General features: G+C 47.3%; 2 protein-coding genes across 2 annotated transcripts in view; one reads left to right on the top strand and one right to left on the bottom strand.

The window, feature by feature from the left end:
- LOC130192641 (E3 ubiquitin-protein ligase RNF128-like) overlaps positions 1-679 on the top strand; it is a 2,613-nt gene extending 1,934 nt beyond the window's left edge. Inside the window, exon 1 of the mRNA XM_056412749.1 lies at positions 1-679. This exon is cut by the window's left edge and continues 1,934 nt beyond it. The gene's annotated coding sequence lies outside the window, so the exon portion shown is untranslated.
- A 10,588-nt stretch (positions 680-11,267) lies between these two features.
- Positions 11,268-27,500, bottom strand: part of sema6dl (sema domain, transmembrane domain (TM), and cytoplasmic domain, (semaphorin) 6D, like) — a 17,357-nt gene continuing 1,124 nt past the window's right edge. The window contains exons 3-13 of the mRNA XM_056412659.1: positions 24,660-24,720; positions 24,398-24,460; positions 23,764-23,865; positions 23,529-23,619; positions 23,276-23,395; positions 23,091-23,179; positions 22,400-22,617; positions 21,745-21,876; positions 18,948-19,103; positions 18,693-18,863; positions 11,268-11,421 (exon numbers count right to left, since the gene is read on the bottom strand). Coding sequence (XP_056268634.1) covers positions 11,268-11,421; positions 18,693-18,863; positions 18,948-19,103; positions 21,745-21,876; positions 22,400-22,617; positions 23,091-23,179; positions 23,276-23,395; positions 23,529-23,619; positions 23,764-23,865; positions 24,398-24,460; positions 24,660-24,720 — 1,357 coding nt within the window. The remainder of the gene's footprint in view (positions 11,422-18,692; positions 18,864-18,947; positions 19,104-21,744; positions 21,877-22,399; positions 22,618-23,090; positions 23,180-23,275; positions 23,396-23,528; positions 23,620-23,763; positions 23,866-24,397; positions 24,461-24,659; positions 24,721-27,500) is intronic.

The following is a 27,500-nucleotide window of genomic DNA, read 5'->3' as shown; positions in this document are numbered from 1 at the left end:
TAATATCTGCCTGTGGTCCGGCTCCCTCACCTCTGACCTCTGACCTTTGTTTCAGAGCAGAATTAGTTTCTCTTAATTCAATAGATTTGAATAATTTGACTATTTAAAAGTGTGTGTTAGAGTTTTACTGTTGGATCACACCCTGGTGGACACACCTGCACAGGTGACTCACTGCCGAGGGGCTCTTATGAAACCCTGGGACACGTTTCACACGTTAGCCTAAAGTCCTCCGTACCCTCTCGTGGTTTAGGGGATGTGGAGCAGCTGAGGAGGTCAGGGGGGGTCAGGAGGAGTCAGGGGGAGTCAGGAGGTGATCATGAGGCGTTCAGGTGATCATGAGGCGTTCAGGGACAGGTGTGTCCCGGCGCCGTGAGGTGTTCCCCATCACGTGGCGTTGTGTCTGTAGATAAATGATGTGAAGCTTCTCTGAGCAGCTGAAGGCCTCCAGGGCTGGTTATGATGTTTATAACGTGGTTGACCTCTGACCCCGAGTTAACCACCAGTTGAACCTCTTCAGACGTCAGCGAAGCTAAAGCAGTGTTGGTGGAACGTTGATCGATCATGTCTCTGCTACGGATCCCAGAAGTCTTCAATTGTTCTGTAAACATTAATAATCATGAATCATATTTCTGTATTGAATCACATTGATGAATAAATCCCTCAGAGAGGTTTAAATTATGAGACTGGCCTTCCTAAGAATGCAGAGTGTGTGTGTACAGGTGTGTGTGTGTGTGTGTGCAGGTGTGTGTGTGTGTGTGTGCAGGTGTGTGTGTGTGTGCAGGTGTGTTACTTCAGCAGCTCAGTGTTGAGTTTATTTTTATTTCGATCAGCAGAATAGAACCAGCAATAAATACAAGAAGAACGATACCTGTGGCTGAGTTATTTATATATATATGTATACATATATACATATTATATGTATATATGTATACATATATGTATATGTGTTTGTGTATGTATACAGGGTTTTTCCTGTGTTCCCCCCCGCCACCCCCCGCCGTTAACAACTCTTCTCGGCTCCAGAGCTCCGATGCCGGCGCGCGCCTCGCTCAGCCGTGATGCGCACACACAGGTGAGCACACCTCAGTGTTAAATTAAGCTCAGGGCACCAACATGGCTAGCGGCACTAGTCCCGCCCCCTGAAGCTGTAAACCTCGGGGAAACACTGAACTCGATTACTATTGATCCAAACAGAACGAGGGTGCGGCTGTAGCCGACTTGAAACATACTATTGAGAACATATTCGCTGACATGCACGTGATGAACAGTTTTTTTCATCGCAGACTTTTTTTTGCCTTAGGCGCTCGGGATTTGTCATAGGCGTTCGGGAAAACGGCTTAGGCGCGCGCCCAAATTTTCTCTATGCAGGAAAACCCCTGGTATATATATATATACACATATATATGTGTATAGATATACTGTACGTATCAAAATATACATGGATCGTATATATTATATATTTATATATATGTATAGACATGTATATATATATAAATATAAAACAAAACAAACAAACCAGAAATTCCAACATTTGTCCCCATCATCTGTTACTTCTTAACTTCTTAAGCTTTATTAATACCGTCACGTCTTCTACAGACTCATGTTTTTATTTATTTTTTATGTTATCTGTTAATGATTCCACGGCTTCAGCCACAGACACCTGCTCATGCCACCTCCTCTTAGCCCCGCCCCTTCTCTCCCTCTAAACATGTTTTGAATATTAGCAGGAAGTAAATGATGTTTTCTTGATACATAGTTTGTGCTGTTTTGAGCTGAATGTCTACATGTGTCATGATGTCATGGTGTCATGTGTCATGATGTCATGTCATGATTTCATGTGTCATGATATCATGTGTCATGATGTCATGATGTCATGTCATGATGTCATGTCATGATGTCATGTGTCATGTGTCATGGTGTCATGATGTCATGATATCATGTGTCATGATGTCATGTCATGATGTCATGATGTTCAGACCAGAGCAGTGGCTCACGCTGTCCTCCAGGACTCTCTCTGCTCTCTGATTGGCTGCTGCAGGCTGCAGGTGTCCCCACACAGGCTCACGAAGGTGTCGTGTAGTGCAGCGGGTGGAGGTTGTCCCTGAGACATCCGTCCTCAGAGACATCACTCAGTCCTTCATTGCGTGTCACTGATGGACACATGAGGGGTCCCAGCCGTGTTCCCTGAGGAACACCACATGTGATCTGAGAGGACGCCTCGTTACACCAGCAAGCTGCTTTCTGTCTGCAATGTTTAGCCCCGCCCCTTTCATCCCACCCCTCCAGTCATTGAACTAAAACGTGATCAGTTGTATCAAACGCTTCAGATCCAGAAACACAACTGCATAATATCAAAGTTACCTGTTCAGTCTTCCACTAAATCATTAAGACCATGACTGTGTAGTGACTTCACACAGGTGGTGACCTCACACAGGTGATGACCTCACACAGGTGGTGACCGCACAGGTGATGACCTCACACAGGTGATGACCTCACACAGGTGGTGACCTCACACAGGTGATGACCTCACACAGGTGATGACCTCACACAGGTGGTGACCTCACAGGTGGTGACCTCACACAGGTGGTGACCGCACAGGTGATGACCTCACACAGGTGATGACCTCACACAGGTGGTGACCTCACACAGGTGATGACCTCACACAGGTGATGACCTCACACAGGTGGTGACCTCACAGGTGGTGACCTCACACAGGTGGTGACCGCACAGGTGGTGACCTCACACAGGTGATGACCACAAAGGTGGTGACCTCACACAGGTGGTGACCTCACACAGGTGGTGACCTCACACAGGTGATGACCTCACACAGGTGGTGACCGCACAGGTGATGACCTCACAGGTGATGACCTCACACAGGTGGTGACCTCACAGGTGGTGACCTCACACAGGTGGTGACCTCACAGGTGGTGACCTCACACAGGTGGTGACCGCACAGGTGGTGACCTCACACAGGTGGTGACCTCACAGGTGGTGACCTCACACAGGTGGTGACCACACAGGTGATGACCTCACACAGGTGGTGACCGCACAGGTGGTGACCTCACAGGTGGTGACCTCACACAGGTGGTGACCTCACACAGGTGATGACCTCACACAGGTGATGACCTCACACAGGTGATGACCTCACAGGTGGTGACCTCACACAGGTGGTGACCTCACACAGGTGGTGACCTCACAGGTGGTGACCGCACAGGTGGTGACCGCACAGGTGGTGACCTCACACAGGTGGTGACCTCACACAGGTGATGACCTCACACAGGTGGTGACCTCACAGGTGGTGACCTCACAGGTGATGACCTCACACAGGTGGTGACCTCACACAGGTGGTGACCTCACAGGTGATGACCTCACAGGTGATGACCTCACACAGGTCGTGACCTCACAGGTGGTGACCTCACAGGTGATGACCTCACACAGGTGGTGACCTCACACAGGTGGTGACCTCACACAGGTGGTGACCTCACAGGTGATGACCTCACACAGGTGGTGACCTCACACAGGTGGTGACCTCACACAGGTGGTCACCTCACACAGGTGGTGACCTCACAGGTGGTGACCTCACAGGTGGTGACCTCACACAGGTGGTGACCTCACACAGGTGGTGACCTCACACAGGTGGTGACCACACAGGTGATGACCTCACACAGGTGGTGACCGCACAGGTGGTGACCTCACAGGTGGTGACCTCACACAGGTGGTGACCTCACACAGGTGATGACCTCACACAGGTGGTGACCTCACACAGGTGGTGACCTCACACAGGTGGTCACCTCACACAGGTGGTGACCTCACACAGGTGGTGACCGCACAGGTGGTGACCTCACACAGGTGGTGACCTCACACAGGTGGTGACCTCACAGGTGGTGACCTCAAAGGTGGTGACCTCACACAGGTGGTGACCTCACAGGTGGTGACCTCACACAGGTGGTGACCGCACAGGTGGTGACCTCACACAGGTGATGACCGCACAGGTGGTGACCTCACACAGGTGGTGACCGCATAGGTGGTGACCTCACACAGGTGATGACCTCACACAGGTGATGACCTCACAGGTGGTGACCTCACACAGGTGGTGACCTCACACAGGTGGTGACCTCACACAGGTGATGACCTCACACAGGTGGTGACCTCACACAGGTGATGACCTCACACAGGTGATGACCTCACACAGGTGGTTACCTCACAGGTGGTGACCTCACAGGTGGTGACCTCACAGGTGATGACCTCACACAGGTGGTGACCTCACAGGTGGTGACCTCACAGGTGATGACCTCACACAGGTGGTGACCTCACACAGGTGGTGACCTCACACAGGTGGTGACCTCACAGGTGATGACCTCACACAGGTGATGACCTCACACAGGTGATGACCTCACAGGTGATGACCTCACAGGTGGTGACCTCACACAGGTGGTGACCTCACAGGTGGTGACCTCACAGGTGGTGACCTCACACAGGTGGTGACCGCACAGGTGGTGACCTCACACAGGTGGTGACCGCACAGGTGGTGACCTCACACAGGTGGTGACCGCACAGGTGGTGACCTCACACAGGTGATGACCGCACAGGTGGTGACCTCACACAGGTGATGACCGCACAGGTGGTGACCTCACACAGGTGGTGACCTCACAGGTGATATGTGTGACATGTCCTCTTGGAATGTAGCAAGACCCCTCAGGCCACCAGGAAACAAACCCTGAGGGGTCCGAGCCCAGATGGGAACCAGGTGGGTCAGGTGGGTCTGGTGGGTCAGGTGGGTCTGGTGGTTCTGGTGAGTCAGGTGGTACTGGTGGGTCAGGTGGTTCTGGTGGTTCTGATGAGTCTGGTGGGTCTGGTGAGTCAGGTGGTACTGGTGGGTCAGGTGGTTCTGGTGGGTCAGGTGGGTCTGGTGAGTCAGGTGGGTAAGGTGGTTCTGGTGGTATCTCAGCATGACAGAGAATCACTACTGGACTAACTGGTCTGGGACCAGCTGGGTTAGAGGTTCTGCTCCGATTGGAGTTGTTCAGGAGACATTAGAGTGAGAAGGTTCTGGTTTCATGGCGGGTCGGTCTGTGACCTCTGATCCGTGACCTTCAGGGCCTGATGGAGAGCTTATCGCTGGTCTCAGTCAACACCTGAGTCAAGACATGTGTTTGTTAAATTCACACAGGTACGTTGTGTTCAAGCCACAGCCTCAGTGTGGTGATGGGAACCCTGCAGCGCCACCTGCTGGAGAAACCCTGCAGCGCCACCTGCTGTAAGTGAGATTAAAATGAATCATTTTAGTCAGTAAGTACAACAGAACACTCTCAGACACTCTGTGTGTGTGTGTGTGTGTGTGTATATATATATATATATACTGTATGTATGTATATATATATATGTGTGTGTATATATATATATGTATAGATATATATATTAGGGCTGTGAAACGATTAAAAATGTTAATCAAATTAATCACAGGTTTCTGTGGATTAATCATGATTAATCACATATTACCGATATTCTCGGTATATTTTTGTGAGAACATAAAGATTTATGACAAAAGACGGATATATACATTTATACACAGGGATGCACAGAACTTGCTCACCAGTGCGCGCGCATATATATATTTATATTAGGGCTGTCAATCGATTACAAAAAAGTAACTAATTAATCGCAAATTTTGAAATTCATTAAAAGTTTTTTTTTCTTCTAAAGACTAAATCTTCTAAATGAACGAGTAATCCCTTCAGACGGCGTGTATTTTAGACACTTGTTTAATTGTATTCTTTTTTAAAGACCAAACTTCACACAGAGCTGTGTTTTCAAAGAGGCTCCTACCTATAAAGTGCCAGCGATATATGTATACACATATATATATACACATATATATACACATATATATATACATATATATATACACATATACACATATACATATACATATATATATACACATATACATATATATACACATATACACATATATATACACATATACACATATATATACACATATATATATACACATATATATACACATATACACATATTTATATACACATTTATATACACATATATATATACACATATATTCAATTCAATTCAGTTTATTTGTATAGCCCAATTTCACAAATTACAAATTTGTCTCGGAGTGCTTTACAATCTGTACACATAGACATCCCTGCCCCAAAACCTCACATCGGACCAGGAAAAACTCCCAAATAACCCTTCAGGGGGGAAAAAAGGGAAGAAACCTGGAGGAGAGCAACAGAGGAGGATCCCTCTCCTAGGATGGACAGATGCAATAGATGTCATGTGACCAGAAGGACAGATTTAGAGTTAAAATACATTCAATGAATATGACAGAGTGGATGAATAGTTCATAGTAGGCATATGTATATATATACACATATACACATATATATACACATATATATACACATAAATATATACACACTCAGGGTTACACACTGAGGGTTACACACTGAGGGTTACACACTAAGGGTTACACACTGAGGGTTACACACTGAGGGTAACACACTGAGGGTTACACACTGAGGGTTACACACTGAGGGTTACACACTGAGGGTTACACACTAAGGGTTACACACTAAGGGTTACACACTGAGGGTTACACACTGAGGGTTACACACTGAGGGTTACACACTGAGGGTTACAAACTGAGGGTTACACACTGAGGGTTACACACTAAGGGTTACACACTAAGGGTAACACACTGAGGGTTACACACTGAGGGTTACACACTGAGGGTTACAAACTGAGGGTTACACACTGAGGGTTACACACTAAGGGTTACACACTGAGGGTTACACACTAAGGGTTACACACTGAGGGTTACACACTGAGGGTTACACACTAAGGGTTACACACTGAGGGTTACACACTGAGGGTTACACACTAAGGGTTACACACTAAGGGTTACACACTGAGGGTTACACACTAAGGGTTACACACTAAGGGTTACACACTGAGGGTTACACACTAAGGGTTACACACTGAGGGTTACACACTAAGGGTTACGCACTGAGGGTTACACACTGAGGGTTACACACTGAGGGTTACACACTAAGGGTTACACACTGAGGGTTACACACTGAGGGTTACAAACTGAGGGTTACACACTGAGGGTAACACACTAAGGGTTACACACTGAGGGTTACACACTAAGGGTTACACACTGAGGGTTACAAACTGAGGGTTACACACTGAGGGTTACACACTAAGGGTTACACACTAAGGGTTACACACTGAGGGTTACACACTGAGGGTTACACACTGAGGGTTACAAACTGAGGGTTACACACTGAGGGTTACACACTAAGGGTTACACACTGAGGGTTACACACTAAGGGTTACACACTAAGGGTTACACACTGAGGGTTACACACTGAGGGTTACACACTGAGGGTTACACACTGAGGGTTACACACTGAGGGTTACACACTAAGGGTTACACACTAAGGGTAACACACTGAGGGTTACACACTGAGGGTTACACACTGAGGGTTACACACTAAGGGTAACACACTGAGGGTTACACACTGAGGGTTACACACTGAGGGTTACAAACTGAGGGTTACACACTGAGGGTTACACACTAAGGGTTACACACTGAGGGTTACACACTGAGGGTTACACACTGAGGGTTACACACTGAGGGTTACACACTGAGGGTTACAAACTGAGGGTTACACACTGAGGGTTACACACTAAGGGTTACACACTAAGGGTTACACACTGAGGGTTACACACTGAGGGTTACACACTGAGGGTTACAAACTGAGGGTTACACACTGAGGGTTACACACTAAGGGTTACACACTGAGGGTTACACACTGAGGGTTACACACTGAGGGTTACACACTGAGGGTTACACACTAAGGGTTACACACTGAGGGTTACACACTGAGGGTTACACACTAAGGGTTACACACTAAGGGTTACACACTGAGGGTTACACACTAAGGGTTACACACTAAGGGTTACACTGAGGGTTACACACTAAGGGTTACACACTGAGGGTTACACACTAAGGGTTACACACTGAGGGTTACACACTGAGGGTTACACACTGAGGGTTACACACTAAGGGTTACACACTGAGGGTTACACACTGAGGGTTACAAACTGAGGGTTACACACTGAGGGTAACACACTAAGGGTTACACTGAGGTTACACACTAGGGTTACACACTGAGGGTTACAAACTGAGGGTTACACACTGAGGGTTACACACTGAGGGTTACACACTAAGGGTTACACACTAAGGGTTACACACTGAGGGTTACACTGAGGTTACACACTGAGGGTTACAAACTGAGGGTTACACTGAGGGTTACACACTAAGGGTTACACACTGAGGGTTACACACTAAGGGTTACACACTAAGGGTTACACACTGAGGGTTACACACTAAGGGTTACACACTGAGGGTTACACACTGAGGGTTACACACTGAGGGTTACACACTAAGGGTTACACACTAAGGGTAACACACTGAGGGTTACACACTGAGGGTTACACACTGAGGGTTACACACTAAGGGTAACACACTGAGGGTTACACACTGAGGGTTACACACTGAGGGTTACAAACTGAGAATCAGAATCAGAATCAGAATCAGAATCAGAAACAGGTTTATTGCCAAAGAATGTTTTCACAAACAAACGAGGAATTTTTTTTGGTGGAAGGTGCAACATTTGGACATGACAAACAAACAACAATCAACGCGACGGAAAGACAACAAATAATGTGAGAGTGTTTGGGTGTGTGCTTCAAGTGGTGTGTTTTAGTTAGAGTGCATGTTAAGTGACGTGTGTGGAGGAGGGAAGAAGAAGGAGGAGGGAGGAGGAGTGGGAGGAAGAGGAGGAAGGAGCGGGAAGAAGGAGGAGAGAGGAAGGTGGAAGAAGAGGTGGTAGTCCTGGGGTGACAGTCAGTCAGTCCCGGGTCCATTCATGAGCCCGACCGCCGACGGAAAAAGCTTTGTTGTGGCGGGTGGACTTAGTCATGATGGACGCAGCCTCCTCCCGAGGGAGGGACTCGAACAGGAGTGTCCAGGGTGGGAGGGGTCAGCGACAATCTTTCTGGCCCGCTTCAGTGACCTGGAAGTGAACAGGACCTGGAGTGAAGGCAGATTGCAACCGATAACCCTCTCGGCCGAGCGGATGATGCTCTGCAGCCTGCGCTTGTCTTTGGTTGTCGCTGCAGGGTGCCAGTCGGTGATGGAGGAGCAGATGATGGACTCAACGATGGCCGTGTAGAATTGTACCATCATTCTCCCTGGCAGGTTGAATTTCCTCAGCTGCCTCAGGAAGAACATCCTCTGCTGGGCCTTCTTGGTGATGGAGCCGATGTTCAGCTCCCACTTGAGGTCCTGGGAGATGATGGAGCCCAGGAAGCGGTAGGACTCCACAGCGTCGGCAGAGTCACACAGGATGAGAGGGGGAGGGGGCTGCATTCCTCCTGAAATCCACAACCATCTCCACTGTCTTTAGAGCGTTGAGCTCCAGGTTGTTCTGGCTGCACCAGGTCACCAGGTGGTCAGTCTCCCACCTGTAGGCGGTCTCGTCCCCCCCAGAGATGAGTCCAATGAGGGTGGTGTCATCCATGAACTTTAGGAGCTTGACGGACTGGTGACTGGAGGTGCAGCTGTTGGTGTACAGGAGAACAGCAGAGGGGAAAGAACAAAGCCTTGGGGGGAACCCGTGCTGGTGGTCCGGGAGCCTGAGACGTGTTTCCCCAGCCTCACGTGCTGCTTCCTGTCGGTCAGGAAGTCTGTGATCCACCTGCAGGTGGAGTCGGGCACGTGCAGCTGGGAGAGCTTGTCCTGCAGCAGGGACGGGATGATTGTATTGAAAGCAGAGCTGAAGTCCACAAACAGGATCCTGGCGTAGGTTCCTCGGGAGTCCAGATGCTGGAGGATGTAGTGAAGGGCCATGTTGACTGCATCGTCTGCAGACCTGTTGGCTCTGTAGGCGAACTGCAGGGGGGCCAGGAGTGGGTCGGTGATGGTCTTGAGGTGTGACAGGACCAGCGTTCAAAGGACTTCATGACCACAGAGGTCAGGCGACGGGCCTGTAGTCATTGAGTCCTGTGATCTTGGGTTTTTGGGGACGGGATGATGGTGGAGGCCTTGAAGCAGGCTGGAACGTGGCATGTCTCCAGGAGGTGTTGAAGATGTCGGTGAACACCGGAGACAGCTGGTCAGCACAGTGCTTCAGGGTGGAGGGGAGACGGAGTCCGGGCCCGCTGCTTTGGGGGTTCTGCTTTTAAACAGCCTGTTGACGGCTCTCCAGGATGACGGGCGTCGCTGAGTTGATGGAGGGTGCTCCAGAGGTGTGAGCCCCTGATGGGCTGGGGGAGGGTGGGCTGATGGTCTGTGGCTTGTTGGTGGGGCTGTGGGGGATTGTCTCAGGACTGCTCCATTGTCTTTCAGGGTTACACACTAAGGGTTACACACTAAGGGTTACACACTGAGGGTTACACACTGAGGGTTACACACTAAGGGTTACACACTAAGGGTAACACACTGAGGGTTACACACTGAGGGTTACACACTAAGGGTTACACACTGAGGGTTACACACTAAGGGTTACACACTGAGGGTTACACACTGAGGGAGGCGCCCCCACCTGTGGCGCGGCACCCCTACCTTGGCATTTTGGCGCCCCACCTGTGGATGGGCACCCCCACCTTGGCATGCGGTGTGGGGCCCCCCACCTGGGCATTGGGGGGCGCCCCCTACCTGTGGCCCCCTACCTGTGGCATGCGGCGAGGCGCCCCCTACCTGTGGCATGCGGTGTGGCGCCCCCTACCTGTGGCATGCGGGGGTGGGCGGCCCCCATGGGCATGCGGGCGGCGCCCCCTTAAAACCTTGGCATGCGGTGTGGCCCCCACCTGGGGATGGGGGCCCCCCTGGGCGGGCCCCCACCTGTGGCGCGGCACCCCCTACCTGTGGCATGCCCGCCCCACCTGTGGCTCCGGGCCCCCTGGCATGCGGCACCCCTACCTGTGGCATGCGGCGCCCCCCCTTTGGGGCCCCCCCCCTGGGCCCCCCTTGGGCGGTGGCACCCCCTACCTGTGGCATGCGGCGTGGCACCCCTACCCGTGGCATGCGGCATGGCGCCCCCTACCTGTAGCATGCGGCGTGACGCCCCTACCTGTGGCATGCGGCGTGGCGCCCCCTACCTGTGGCATGCGGCGTGGCGCCCCTACCTGTGGCATGCAGCCCCTACCTGTGGCATGCGGCGTGGCACCCCCTACCTGTGGCATGCGGCGTGGCGCCCCCTACCTGTGGCATTTTGGGGTGGGACCCGGATCACGCAGCTGGAGAAGGCCACGTACAGATTGTGGGCCTCCAGGTCCACCTGCAGAGACAGAACACGGCGGTCCTCCTCGTGGCTGGAGAGACACCTGAGGACACGGGGACAGGTGACCACAGGGTAGAGGTCAGGAGAGGGGGAGGAGAACAAGAAATACAAGAAGTAGTAGAACAAGGAGAAGAACAAGTAGAAGAAGAAGTAGAAGAACAAGTAGAAGAAGAAGAACAACAAGTAGAAGAAGAATAAATAATAAAAATATACACTTTTATTAATCCCCAAGGGGAAATTAGTTCTCTGCATTTAACCCATCCTTAGTTGTTAAGGAGCAGTGGGCTGCGGTGAAGCGCCCGGGAAGCAACTGGGGGTTCAGTGCCTTGCTCAAGGACACTTCAACTTGCAACTAACGGGGAGAGCGGGGATCGAACCCACAACCTTGCGGTTGAAGGACGGCCCTCTTACCCCACTGAGCTACAGCCGCCCCAAAAAAAGTAGTACAAGAAGAAGAACAAGTAGAAGAAGAAGTTGAAGAACAAGTATAAGAAGAAGAACAAGTAGAAGAAGAAGAACAAGTAGAAGAAGAAGTAGAACAAGTCGAAGAAGAAGTAGAAGAACAAGTAGAAGTACAAGTAGTAGAAGAAGACCAAGTAGAAGAACAAGTAGAAGTAGAAGAAGAACAAGTAGAAGAAGAACAAGAAGAAGAACAAGTAGAAGAAGAACAAGTAGAAGAAGAACAAGTAGAATTAAAGCTGCAAGCAGCGTCGAAAAAATCCCTCGCTCACCCCCGGGCCCCGGGGAGGGAAACCGGCCCGCTCGGCCGAGGACCCGGGCGCGCCGGTCGGACTCGACTCGGGCCGCGACTTGTAACAAGCGCGACAAATTTGGGGTGGACTGAAGGAAGTCCAGTTCAGCCACTAGGTGGCGCTTTAACTACGTGAACATATTCATGCGTCATGTGTCCCTATGTGAAGTGTAGACCACGTCATGTAAATTCAATGTAAAAAAAAAAAGTGATGAAAAAAAGCTACCTTGTCTTGGAATCGAACACACATCTCCGGGTGTCTAGACCAACACTTATCATGCTGAGCTATAGAGCTAGCTGCATTACAAGCAGCCGTAGGCGCTCACATTATTTTGGGCAGAAAAATTTGGGGCGGACTGAAGGAAGTCCAGTTGGAAAGGGGCCCCAACAGTGTGTCCCTCGTGAAGTAAGACCCCGTCATGTAAATTCAATTTTAAAAAAAAAAAAATGATGAAAAAAAGCTGTCTTGTCTTGGAACACACATCTCCGGGTGTCCAGACCAACACTTATCATGGTGAGCTATGAGCCAGCTGGATTACATGCAGCCGTAGGCGCTCACATTATTTTGGGCAGAAAAATTTGGGCGGACTAAAAGGGAAATCCAGTTGAGCCACTAGGTGGGGCCTTTTAGTCTTTTGGGAACAACCCTGCATCTTTTTCCAAGGGTGTAGAAAAACCCAAAAACATTAGCCTTTTGGAAAAACCCATTTTTTACCACGAAAAGGAAGCTCACTTATTTTGGGAAAGGGAAAAATTATGGTTATTTTACTTTTTAATAGGTGATCAATAGGTGTTCCTGGAAGAAATGTGCTTGTTTCTTCGTGTGAATGTGTTCAGGCCTTGACTGGCATCACACATGATTTTTGGGAAATATTGGATGAGTTTAAGCAATAGTTTTAACATAAAGAAATCACAGAAAGTAAAAAATTTTTGGCAGTAAAAACGAAATTTCCACCCAAAAAGTCCGTTTTTTTTACAGTGTTCATTATTCAAGTCTTGAGATTCTATAAAACTTTTTTGCCGATTCTGTTGGCGTTTTGTGGGGGAAATAATCGATGGGGAAAAAATGGAAAAAGGGGCCCAAAACAAGCAAAAACGCCAAAAAAGCCAAAACGGCCAACTTTGGTGAATTATTGTAGCGCCCCCCACGGTTTAAATTGCACGAAATTTGCTGTGAATGTTTCCCGGCTCCATTCTGCACATATCCTGAAAGTCTGTTATTTTTTTTTTTCCCAAAAGTGTTGAAGTTATGAGCATTACAAAACAGGACACGCCCCCAAAATGTTCGTTGGGCCATAGATCCCTTTCCACAATGATATATTTGAAAAAAAATGATAGATCTCAGATGATATAGCTTCCATGATCATTATCTCCAATAGGTTTGGTTTGAATTGGACCCCGTATGTCGGAGCAAACGCCTCTGATGTGTTTTTTACCAAAAAAAAATGGGGAAAATTTAAGTAGGCGGAGCTTAGGGTCCCGAGAGGCTTTTTGTAGAGCAGGTCCAAGTGGACTTGGAAAAAAAACTAGTCATTTGAACATACTGGGTGAGGGGGTCAAATTTCCCGGGGGAGAGCAATTTTGAAAGCCAATTTCGAGGTCGGTTTTCATCCGGCTATTTTCACCAAGCCTGACAAGCTTGCCAAATTTTGGGGAGTTTTGGGGAAAAACCCCCCAATGTTCAAAAAAAAGATGCAAAATTAAAGCTGCAAGCAGCGCCCAAGGGCCAGTTCGGGGGGTTCCACCCCCCACGCCGGTCCAGCGCCAAACCCGGGGCGCCTTTTGGAAAAATTTTAAAATGGGCCCCGTGAATTGAAAAGAGGAAAGGGGGGGGATTCCACAAAAAGGGGCCAAAATTCAAAACCCCTGGGTTGGGGGGGGCCTTTTAAACCCCTTGGAACATAATTATGTCATTTTTTTCGTGAAGTATGACCAAGGGGGGTGGAAGGGGGAGAGGGGAGAGAGGGAAAAAGAAAATAAAAAAAAAAGGGGGGGAGAAGGGGAAAAAAGGGAGAAAAAAGGGGAGAGGTTTTTTCAAAAAGGGAGCCCAAAATAAATTTTGGGGGGGAAAAATTTTTGGAAATTCCCCAAATAGGAAAATTATTTAAAAGGGGTTCCCCTGAAAAAGAAATGGGGAGGAGAAAAGAGAGAGAGAGGAAGAAAAGAGAGAGAGAGAGAGAGAAAGAAGAGAGAAACAAGAAAGAGAAAAAGAGAGAGAAAAAAGAAAATTTCCCCGAAAAAAAAGTCATTTTGACCGGGCCAAAATTATTAAATTTGAGGAAGGGGATAAAACTATTTTAAAAACCCAAGAGGAAAGGCCCTTTTGGGAGGGGAGAGAGAAAGAGAGAGAGGAGAAAGAAAAGAGGGGGGAAAAGAGAGAAAAAGAGAGAGAAGAGAAGAAAAAAGGGAAAAAAAGAAAGCCCTTTTTTTTAAATAAAGGGGTGTCCCAAATTTGGGGGGAAAATTTTGGTATGGGCAAAGGAAAAAAGGGGGGGAAGAGAGAAGAAAAAAGAAAAAAAAAAGGAGAAAAAATTCCTTTCTTAAAATTCCCCGGGCCAGCCCAAACAAATTTGAGGGGGACTGGAAGGAAACCGTTGGGGCCACTTTTTTGGGGTGGGCTTTAATAGGGGAACAAAATTTTTCCGGTGTTTTTTCCCCCCCTTTAAGGTTAGGGGGGATCCCCGTTTTCATTGGTAAATTCAATGTTTTAAAAAAAAATAAGAAAAAAAATTTTTGGCTTAAAAAAGAAATTTTTCCAAAGGGGCCGCCAACATTAACAATTTGAGCTATAAAACTGGTTTTTTCCAGGGCCCTTTTTGGGGGAAAAAAATTTTGGGGAAAAATGGGTTTTTAAAACCCAAAAAGGGAAAAACCCCAATTTTTTGTTTTCCCCCAAGGAAAATTTCCGTTTCCGGAATGTTTCAGGCCCCTTCTGGGACAACCTGAATTTTGGGGTTTTTTTTCCCCAAAAGTTTTTAACATTTAAAAAACAAGGGAAAAATAAAAATTTTTTGGCCCTAAAAACTAAATTTTTAAAAGAAAAGTCCTTTTTTCCCATGTTTATTATTCAATTTTGGTTTTATAAAACCGTTTTAGCCGCCCGTTGGGTTTTAAAAAATATGGGGAAAAAAGTGGGGGGAAAAAGGGCCTAAGGGGAAAAGGCCAAAAACGGGAAAAAAAAGGGAACTTTTGAATTTTTGTAGGCCCCCCGGTTTAAAATTTGGGGAAGGGGAAAATTTTTGAAAGGTTTCGGCCCTTCTCCCTATTTTACCAAACCCGAAATTTTTTTAAATTTTTGGGGAAATTTTGGGATTAAAAAAAACCCCAAAATGCCCCTAATGTTCCAAAATAAAAATTTGAAAAAGAAAAATAATCCCCCAAAAATTTAAGGTTCCTTGGTCAACTTTGGTTTGGGATAATTGGGAAAGCTGCAGCAAAACCTCGAGGGTTTTCCCCCTAGGCGGTTTGGGGGGGCCCGGGGGCCGGGTCCTGAGGGCCTTTTGAAGAGCAGGCCCAAATTTTGGGTTTGGGGAAAATCCCCAAAACCCCAGGGGGCCAATTTGAACCCTACTGGGTGAGGGGGTTGCCAGTCAAAAAGGGGGAGAGAGAAGAAAAAAGGGGAAGAGGGGAGGAAAAGGAAAAGAAAGGGAGGGGGAAGATTCATTCCCCAAAAAAGGGCCCTTTTTCTAAAATTTTCCAGAAGAAAAAATAAAAACCCCTCAATTTTCAAAGGGGCCTTGGGGGGCAGTTTAGGCCCGCTCGGACCCTTAATTAAAGCCTTTTAAAAAACAAAAGGGGGGAAACAGGTCCGCTCAAACCCCCCCCGGGGGAGGGGGGGAGAAGGGGGGGGGAAAGGGAAGGGGGCAAGGGGACAAGGAGGAGAAAAGAGAAAAAATAGGGGGGGAAAAAAGGAAATTTTATTCCTTTCCCAAATAAGGTATAAAAAAATTTGGGGGGATGAAAAGAGGAGAAGGGGGAAAAGGAAAGAGGCTTGAGGAAAAGAGAGCCTGAAAAAGAAAAAAAAGGAGAAAAAAACTGCCCGTCTTAAAACGGGAAAAAGCATCCCTGCCGACCCACATCGGTAGAAAACCAGGGTTTCACAACCGAGGGGCCCCCAAGGGGGAAAATTTGGATTTTTTTTCCAAAGGGGCCTCCAAATTTTTGTTTTTTCCAATTTTCAGGCCGCTGGGTAAAGATTTTTGGGGAAGAGGAGATTTTGAAGGTTTCAAAAGAAACAAGAAAGACAAAAAATTTTTGGAGAAAAAAAAGGCAAAATCCTTTTTAAAATTTTATTTTTAAACTTAAACAAAAACATTTTAACCCCCCTGGGCTTTTTGGGGAAAAAAATTTTTGGGGAAAAAAAAAAGGGAAACAAAAAAAACAAAAGAAAAAAATTTGGTTTAAATAAATTCAAAATTGCAAAAATTTTTAAATTTTGGTAATTTAAATTGAAATTTTATTTTAAAAACCCCCTGGTTTTAATTTTTCCCTTTTTAAAAAAAAGGGACAGCCCCAAAAGGTTTAACCAAAAACCAAAATGATTATTTTGGGAAAAAAAAATTTAATTATTTTTTTCCCAAATTTCCCAAAAATTTTATAATTAAATGGAAAATCTGAAAGTGTTTTCCCAAAAATTGGGGATAAATTTTGGGGGAGTTTTTGGGGAGGCTTTTTGTGGGGGTCCCAATAAAGGGGAAAAAAAAAGTACAAAAAATTAGGGCCGGGAAACTTCCATGGGTTTAAAAGAATTTTTAAAAACCAATTTCATTTTCAAGTCTAAATTTTAAACCCGAAATTTTTCCAAAATTTTTGGGTTTTTGGGGAAAAAATGATAAAAAATTTTTCCCCCTTTTAAAAAAAAAATTAGAAAAAATAAAACCCAACTTTTAAAAGGCCTCTTCAACTTCCTTCCCAAAAAAATAATCCCCCAAAAATTTTTAAAAGGTTTCCTTCTGACTTTTGGGGCCCGGCCCTTTTTTTTTAAAACCCCAATTTCTAATAATTCTTTGGGGCAAAGCCCTTTTTCGCCGGGACCCCTTTAAAAAAGAATAATTTAAATGGAGGGGATAGAGGGCCTTTGTTGGGAGAAAAAAGTTTTTATTAAAAGTATTCACCCCTAGGTTTTTGGTTTAACCCGGAACATACAGGCGGGTCCCAAAAGTGGTGGGTGTTTTTTTAAAAAAAATTTAAAAAATTTTCCGTCTTGGCGGGGCAGACTCCTGAGAAACCCTTTTGGGGAGCAGGCCAAATGGTTTTTTGGGAAATAAAAGCTAATTATTTTGGGGAAAAATTTTTTTATTTTACCCCTAAATGGTGGCCTAGGGTTTCCCCGTGTGCTTGTTCTTCTTTTGAAAGTTTCAAGCCTTTGGGATCCAAATTTTATTTTTGGGGAATATGGGTAATTTTTGCCCCAAAAGTTTTTAAAAATAAAAAATCCAGAAAATTTAATTAATAAAAACATTTTAAATTTTCCAAACCCGACGAAATCTTTTTTTACATTTAATTTTCAAATTTGAGGTTCTTAAACTTTTCTTTCCGTTTTTTCTTTTTGGGGGGGAAAAAACCCCCGGGGAAAAATGGAAAAGGCCCAAACAAACAAAAAAGGGGGTGCCCCGGGCCCTTTTGAATTTTTGTGGGGCCCCCCGGGCAAATTACCAAAATTTTGAAGTTTTTCCATTTTGGTAACCCAATCTTTATTTTTTTAATATTTTGAAGGTTTTTTTCAAAAAGGGAAGCCCAAAAGTTTTGGGCCCCCAAAAACCCTTCCAAATGATAAAATTTTGGGAAAAAGGTGTTGTTTTTTGGTTTAATTTTTAGGCCCTTCCATAACATTTTTTCCAAATTAGGTTTGGTTTTTGGAAAAAATTTGGATCAAAAAAAATTTTTTTTTTTTTTTGGTTTCGGGAGGGGGGGGAAAAACGGGGGGGGCCTCCCCCCCGGAATTTTTGTTTTTCCCCCCCAAAAAAATTTTTTTTGGGCCCCGAAAATTTTTAAGTTTAAAAAAGGCGGGGAAAAACCCCTTTTTAAAAAAGGGTCCTTGAGAGGCCCCCTTTTTTTTGTAGAAAACCCAGGTTTCCCAAAAAAAAAAAATTTGGGGGCTTTTTTGGGAAAAATAAAAGCTAGTCATTTGAATATACTGGGTGAGGGGCGTCGCCGGTGCAACTTCCAGGTGGCGCTAGAGAGCAATTTTTTAAAGCCGAATTTCGAGGTCGGTGTCATCCGTCTATTTTCACCAAGCCTGACAAGCTTGCCAAATTTGGTGAGTTTTGGGATATGATACATACCCCTAATATGCCCCCAATGTTCAAAAATAAAAAAGTGGAATAATAATACCCCTAACAATTTCAATAGGTTCCTCTCGGTCAGACTTCGTCTGCCGCTCGGACCCTAATAATACCCCTAACAATTTCAATAGGGTCCTCTCGGACAGACTTCGTCTGTCGCTCGGACCCTAATAATAATACCCCTAACAATTTCAATAGGGTCCTCTCGGACAGACTTCGTCTGTCGCTCGGACCCTAACAAGTAGAAGAAGAAGAGGAGGAGGGGTGGAGTGTCCGTACTTGGCCGTGTTGAAGACGTGGATCTCCTCAAGCAGGACGCTCTGGTTCAGGGCCTCCGAGGTCTTGGCCAGGACCTTGAGGACGACCCCCGACTCGGCGCCGATGAAGACCACGGTGTGGTTCTGGTGGGGTCCGGCCCGGGGGTCCACAGCCAGCGCGGTGAGCCGGTACCTTCACACAGCCACACGGTCATGGTCATGCTCCTCTTCGTCCATCTGAGGCTTCTGTGGAACTCACAAAGGGGGCGTGGCCTACCTGACGCGGGTCTGGGTGAACCAGGGCTCGTCCCCATTGGACGGCACCGCGGCGTCCATGAGGGGGTGGGACTTGACGAACTGCAGCGTGTCGTCAGGGAACTCGACAGAGCTCTTCAAGGAGGCGGCCGGACCGAGACCCGCACAGCTCCCGGGTCTGCAGAGGGCAAAGGTCAAAGGTCAGCCGGTACGTCACACGCCAGGGAGGAAGAACAGCGTGCATTGAAATGGATGAACGGGGGGGGGGGGGGGATGGAAACATTAAATATGCATCAGCAGTTATCCTCCATCAATGATTCACAGGGTGACGAGCTGCTCACTGAGACACAAAGACACAGAGACAAAGACACAAGACACAAGATACACAGACACAAGACACACAGAGACACAAAGACACAGAGACAAAGACACAAAGACACAGAGACACAGAGACACAAGACACAGAGACAAAGACACAAGATACAGACACAAAGACACAAGGACACAGAGACAAAGACACAGAGACACAGAGACAAAGACACAGAGACAAAGACACAAGATACACAGAGACACAAAGACACAGAGACACAGACACAGAGACACAAGATACAAGACAAAGACACAAGATACACAGACACAAGACACACAGACAGAGAGACAAAGACACAAGCCACATAGACACAAAGACACAGAGACAGAGACACAAGACACAGAGACAAAGACACAAGATACACAAGCCACAGAGACAAAGACACAGAGACACAAAGACACAGAGACACAAAGACACAGAGACAAAGACACAAGATACACACACAAGACAGAGACAAAGACACAGACACACAGACACAAGACACAGACACAGAGACACAAGACACAAGACACAAGACACGAGACACAAGACACACAGACACACAGACACAAGACACAGAGACACAAAGACACCGTGACTAGGGATGGGTATCGTTTGGGTTTTTTCCGATACCGGTGCTAAACCGGTACTTTTAAAACGATACCGGTGCCTAAACGGTGCCTGAACCGATACTTTTTTTTTTTTACGCACAATGAGGACATTAAAAACCTCTTTGGCCAGATTCCCTGTAGAAGCCGTTATCATGGAGCACCGACACACAACGGATATCAGACTGTTAACAGACACAATGTTCTCCATTATATGAGGTGATATGTATTGTCATGTGCAGACCTTATAGGGTTAACCTGTCACTGTGTTGATGGGCAAAGAGAACAACCAATCAGAGGGACTGAAGATGACACGTGACACATAAAGTTTTGCTTCTGACAGCCAGTTACACTGAAACAAAGTGACGCCCCACGGTCTTTATTCCTCCGTCATTATATTCCCGGTAACACCGGGTAAACAGCCGACCGCTGGACACCAACACACCTGCTAGCAGACTGTCACGCCAGAAGTCGTAGCTAGCGCTAGCTACGAGCTAGCTTAAACAAGCTGCATGGTTATAATGGCTAATTTATTATTTCTTGGGCTACTTTTATGAATGCAAGACTTGCAATCAACGATACGGTACTAATCTGAGTTCAGGCTGCTCGTCATCATCGGTCTCCCCGTGTTCAGGGGACCGGTGACGGTCTCCCCGTAGCGTCCAGCCTGGCGCTGGTGTGCTCCACACGGGCTCACAGTCACACACGGCCACGCCTCCTCTGTCAGAGTTACATATGAGAGGCTCGTGACCTGCTGACAGGGCGGAGTCACCAGCTGACAGGGCGGAGTCACCTGCTGACAGGGCGGAGTCACCTGCTGACAGGGCGGAGTCACCAGAGAAGTTCACAACAATAGTTTTTTTCAATTTCAATCGGCTCAGGCACCGGAATGTGCGTTGCGTTTCGGTCCGGGTAATACCGGTTGTATTGGAACCGGTACCACATTGGCACCGGGTTTCGGTACCCAACCCTAACCGTGACACCACCACCTCCACCACCACCACCTCCACCGTGACTCCACCACCACCACCTCCACTGCACCCACCACCACCACCTCCACCGTGACACCACCTGCCCTCCACCACCACCACCTCCACTGCGACACCACCACCTCCACCACCTCCACCGTGACTCCACCACCACCACCTCCACCGTGACACCACCACCTCCACCACCACCACCTCCACCGTGACACCACCACCTCCACCACCTCCACCGTGACTCCACCACCACCACCTCCACCGTGACTCCACCACCACCACCTCCACCGTGACACCACCACCTCCACCACCACCACCACCTCCACCGTGACACCACCACCTCCACCGTGACACCTCCACCACCACCACCACCTCCACCGTGACTCCACCACCACCACCTCCACCGTGACACCACCACCACCACCACCACCTCCACCGTGACTCCACCACCTCCACCGTGACACCACCACCTCCACCGTGACACCACCACCTCCACCGTGACTCCACCACCTCCACCGTGACACCACCACCTCCACCACCACCACCTCCACCGTGACTCCACCACCTCCACCGTGACTCCACCACCACCACCTCCACCGTGACACCACCACCTCCACCACCACCACCTCCACCGTGACTCCACCACCACCACCACCACCTCCACCGTGACTCCACCACCACCACCTCCACCGTGACACCACCACCTCCACCGTGATGCGTGGGGACAACGCCGCGATGAGGAGACGTCAACACAACAAGAACATCTCAACTTATAGATTACACGTCTTCTTTCTTTTGCCTTCCTGGCTCTAAAATCGTTGAAGGTTTATAGTCCGGAACCAGGACCAGAACCAGGACCGGGACCAGGACTGGGATCCGTACCGAGGTTTGGGAAGCTTGTCCTCTGGAAACGGCGTCCACACCGAGTCCGCAGTCTTCTGCTCCTTGAAGCGTCCCCTGAACGCTGCCTCGATGTCGGCCATGGAGAAGGCGCACACGGCCGAGCCCGGGATGCTGAGGGCGGGTCAGAGAGACGGGTCAGAGAGACGGGTCAGAGACGGGTCAGAGAGACGGGTCAGAGAGACGGGTCAGTGAGACGGGTCAGAGGGACGGGTCAGAGAGACGGGTCAGAGGGACGGGTCAGAGGGACGGGTCAGAGAGACGGGTCAGAGGGACGGGTCAGAGGGACGGGTCAGTGAGACGGGTCAGAGGGACGGGTCAGAGGGACGAGTCAGAGAGACGGGTCAGAGAGACGGGTCAGTGAGACGGGTCAGTGAGACGGGTCAGAGAGACGGGTCAGAGAGACGGGTCAGAGAGACGGGTCAGAGAGACGGGTCAGAGAGACGGGTCAGAGAGACGGGTCAGTGAGACGGGTCAGAGAGACGGGTCAGAGAGACGGGTCAGAGAGACGGGTCAGAGAGACGGGTCAGAGAGACGGGTCAGAGAGACGGGTCAGAGAGACGGGTCAGTGAGACGAGTCAGAGAGACGGGTCAGAGAGACGGGTCAGTCAGACAGTCGGTGGGCCGTCCTCCTCACCTGTTGGTCTGCGTGGTGAACACGCCCACCACAGAGGGCGCCCCCCCGATGTCCAGCACGCCGCTGACGGCCTGCAGCATGTCGAAGTAGAAGAAGGACTCGCCCGGCACGGAGCAGTTGAGCCGCGCCTTCAGGAACGACGTCCAGTGCTTCTCCAGCACGCGCTGGGACCCGCCCACATCCTGCTTACACACACGGGCCACACGGGAGTACACCACCTGGGGGGGGGGAAGAGGGGGAGGGGGAGAGAGAGGGAGGGGGGAGAGGGGGGGGGAGGGAGGAGGTGAAAACACTTCACCGTGTTGAATAAAACATCCTTCCTGACGGCCCGTCTGGAACGCCGCTGGAGCAAAACGTCTAAAATAAGAACGCCGCCGGCCCGATGCGGCGCCGCGTGGAGGCGTGTGAGAGGAGGCGTGTGCGAGGAGGCGTGTGAGAGGAGGCGTGTGCGAGGAGGCGTGTGAGAGGAGGCGTGTGCGAGGAGGCGTGTGCGAGGAGGCGTGTGCGAGGAGGCGTGTGCGAGGAGGCGTGTGCGATTGCACTCAGCGTGTCGGTGACGTTAGTCGGGGTGAAATATTGATTGTCCGATTAGCGGAACGTTCCCACCACGGTGGAAACTCCTCACGGGTTCTCCCGGGTCGGCGCCCGTTACCAGGCGGTTCTGAGTGGCCCGGGTCTCATGGGGACGCACCTTGCCCAGGTGGCTGTTCTCCACCGCGATCTCCCGGTAGAAGAAGTAAACGTAGTTCCCGTATTCTACTGCGTGCAGGAAGTGAGGTTCTGAGGAGGAGAAGCAGAGCGGGAACACTTCAGGGACCGGTACCAGGCCCAGATACCCTGAGAGCAGCACCAGAGCACACCTGGCGCCTGAGGTACCTTTCAGCCACTTGGAGTCGTACTTGACGGTCCTCAGGGCCGAGCCGGCGCCCAGGCTGCGGTAGATCACCGCGTCGCTCGCCTGGAAGTCAGCCACCGTGGCCGAGTACAGCTTCCCCTCTGGGGAGGAAACCAGAGTCACACAGAGCATCCAGAGCTGCTGGCAGAGGATGGGGATGAGGAGGAGGAGGAGCAGGAGGAGGATGAGGAGGATGAGGAGGAGCAGGAGGAGCCGCTGTGGGCGGGCCCTCACCAGCGAACAGGGCCACGTTGGTCTGCTTGGAGTCGAAGGGGCAGCGGGCCAGACCGTTGATCTCCTCTCCGTCGAACTCCAGGTTGTCCAGCTGGAGGAAGAACATCACGTCAGTGAGGAAGAGGAGGGAGTCGACAGATAGTCTGCAGGATGTGAGGAAGAGGAGGGAGTCTACAGGATGTGAGGAAGAGGAGGGAGGCTACAGGATGTGAGGAAGAGGAGGGAGGCTACCGACCCGGTAGTACCGGCACATGGGGTTGAAGCCGTTGGTTCCGCAGATGAAGAGCAGCTCGTCGTTCCTGGGAATCAGAACTTTGATGAAGTTGTGGCACTCGTCCTGAAAAGAGGAAGAACGTTGAGAGGAATTATAATACTCATATAAATACTCGTATATATATATATTAATACTCATATATATATATATATTAATACTCAAATATTAATACTCATATATATAAATACTCATATATATATTAATACTCATATTAATACTCATATATATATATAAATACTCATATATATATATTAATACTCATATATATATATATATATATTAATACTCATATATTAATACACATATATATATATATTAATACTCATATATATATATAAATACTCATATATATATATATAAATACTCATATATTAATACTCATATTAATACTCATATATATATATTAATACTCATATATTAATACACATATATATATATATAAATACTCATATATTAATACTCATATTAATACTCATATTAATACTCATATATATATATTAATACTCATATATATTAATACTCATATTAATACTCATATATATTAATACTCATATATATATATTAATATCTATATAAATACTTATATTCTACTCACTCTGTGTTTTCCCTTGACGGCACACGTGTCTCTGTCCGACTGACCAGAACGCCACGTCAACTTCTGAGGAGAGTCCAGAGCTTTAGACACACACACACACACACACACATACACACACACACACACACACACAGCACTCCCTCTTCCACCATTTTACAACCTGTCCAGTTTATGATGAATGGCTCTGTGTGTGTGTGTGTGTGTGTTAGTGTGTGTGTGTGTTTTAGTATGTGTGTGTGGTGTGTGTGTGTGTGAGTCTTACCCTGTAAGGAATGATCTCGTTCCTGTAGGACTCTCTGAGACTGACCAGGTACACCTGATCTCTGAGGACAGAAGACAACACGCTCAGACCTCTTCTGACATATAGGTGTATATATACATACATATGTGTGTATATATACACACATATGTATAAATATGTATATATTAGGGATGCACCGATCTGATCGGCGCCGAGCGGCGTCCCCGTCCCCCGAGTTGAATCTCTGGGTCGACTCAGCCGACTCTCACATGTCTGCCCCTAGAGACGCTCACGCTAAACACATTCCATCGGGAGTGAGAGGGTTTGATAAAGTTAGCGGAAGGATTTAAGTGACAACATCCGGTTTTGCAAAGTTAGCGGAAAGAACCACGAGAAACAACATCCGTTTTTCAAAATAAGATGACAAATCATACACGAACATATAAAAGTAAACAATGAACTGATGTTGTATCTTTATAGATCGTTTCTGAGATTTAGCTTAAATTATGCTAACATTAAAACATTTTTACTGTACCAAGGAAGAGTTTATAAAAATAAAGGTCAGACTTTTGTATGTTAAAAGTCCTGTATATAGATCTCCCCAAGAGTTCCAGGAAATGAATGATGCAGATGTGTTCCATACATATCTGAAATCCCCTACAAGAGCAATCAAACTATTTTAATGTATCAATTAGGACATTTTTCAAAGTAAAAGTCGTAAATGTTTAAAGAAATCTGTAATTTCTTTCATGTTTGAGGTGCTTTATATATGTATTTCCTCATAGTCCTCATAGCAATAATGCTACACAATAACTAGAATGCTTCAATCGACACCGTGATCGGTATTATCGGTGATCGGCAGATACTGATTTCAGTCATCGGTGATCGGCACCAAAAACCTGATCGGTGCATCTCTAGTATATATATATATGTATATGTGTGTATATATACATACATATATATACATATGTGTGTATATATACACACATGCGTGTATATATACATATATACACATGTATATACGGATATACATATGTATATACATACATATATATACATACATATATATATACATACATATATATATATATATATACTATTCATCCACTCTGTCACATTAATTGAATGTATTTAAACTCTAAATCTGTCCTTCTGTACACATTACATCTATTGCATCTGTCCATCCTGGAGAGGGATCCTCCTCTGTTCTCTCCTGAAGGTTTCTTCCCTTTTTTCCCCCTGAAGGGTTATTTGGGAGTTTTTCCTGGTCCGATGTGAGGTCAAAGGTCAGGGATGTCTATGTGTACAGATTGTAAAGCACTCCGAGACAAATTTGTAATTTGTGAAATTGGGCGATACAATAAAATGAATTGAATATGTATATATATATATTAGGGCTGTGAAACGATGAAAATTTTTAATCGGGTTAATCACAGGTTTTTGTGGATTAATCATGATTAATCACATATTACCGATATTCTCGGTATATTTTGTGAGAACATAGAGATTTATGACAAAAGACGGATATATACATTTATACATTCTTCTATACAATGGTGCTGCAACTCAGCAGTTATTTAGCAGTTTTCTTCCATATGGAACATTAATACATCTTCATCCTAAACAGAATGTTTAACCCTCCTGTTACCTTTCGGGTCAATTTGACCCCATTCAATGTTTAATGTCGGTGTTCTTTGGGGTCAATTTGACCCCAGGCTGTTTTTCACTGTGTCAAACATACAAGAAATATCAACTTTTTTATTTATTTAAAGGGCTATTTAGGTAGTCAACAAACAAACATAAAGTACCTCACACTTAAACTTGGGAAGCAATATTAATTCTAATAATTTTCTGGAGGTTTTAATTGCTGAGGTCAAATTGACCCCGAGGGTAAAATATGTTAGTAAATGTAAAGGTAACAGGAGGGTTAAACAGAACATGTTGCTCTTGTTTGTCAACCATGAACTCCACCATGATACAATCTAAAGGCCTCTAGTCTTCCTCTAGCAGCCGCTGAGGCAAACTGACTGTGTGGGTTTTCTTCATGAACTGGGCCGTGATGAAAGGGACGGCGGGGACACCGCTGCAAAGCTGAAACCTCACCGGCCCGGACAGGTGGACAGATTGACAAGTGACTTTTTTTTGCTCGGTCGATGCGCGCGCGACGAGCTCTGTGGCGCGCCAGACGGAGATCGATAAGTGTTAACGCAACGCGAAGAGACAGAAATGACATGCTGCTGTGGAGATACGATCAACAACAGACGTTTAGTTTAATAAAAGAACAAAGACGTGCTGTAGAGAACATGTCAGGGGGCGGGCCAATCTCTTTAATGTCATGCGATCTACCAACACTACGCCGCGATCGACTGGCAGGTCGCGATCGACGTGTTGAGACCCTGATCTACAGGAAGTAAAAGTCGTAACAAGGTTTCCGGAGGTGAACCTGCGGAAGGATCATTACCGATGAACAGACCGTCTGCATGAGAGCGGACAGAGTTCAGATTGAAGTGGTGGATTGGAAGCTCATTCTGCAAGTGACTTTTTTTTCGTCCCGACGACCAACAACAGACGGATTGGAAGCTCATTCTGCGCATGCGTTAAATGCGTTAAAAAAACAAACTAGTTAAACCTGTAATTGAATTAACGCGTTATTTTTCACAGCACTAATATATATACATATGTATATATACATATGTATACACATATATATATATATATACACATATGTATACATATATGTATATATATGTGTGTGACGCCATGGTGGACGCCTCGTCTCCATCAGTTCTTCAGATGCAGCTCCATGAGCAGCAGGTCCAATAAACCTGAGAGCTCCACGCCAAGAGACGCTGGGTGGGGGAG

Source organism: Pseudoliparis swirei, chromosome 4 (assembly GCF_029220125.1).
Source record: "Pseudoliparis swirei isolate HS2019 ecotype Mariana Trench chromosome 4, NWPU_hadal_v1, whole genome shotgun sequence".
Taxonomy (NCBI): domain Eukaryota; kingdom Metazoa; phylum Chordata; class Actinopteri; order Perciformes; family Liparidae; genus Pseudoliparis; species Pseudoliparis swirei.
The sequence above is the reverse complement of the archived record's forward strand: the minus strand, read 5'-3'. Positions and strand labels throughout refer to the sequence as shown.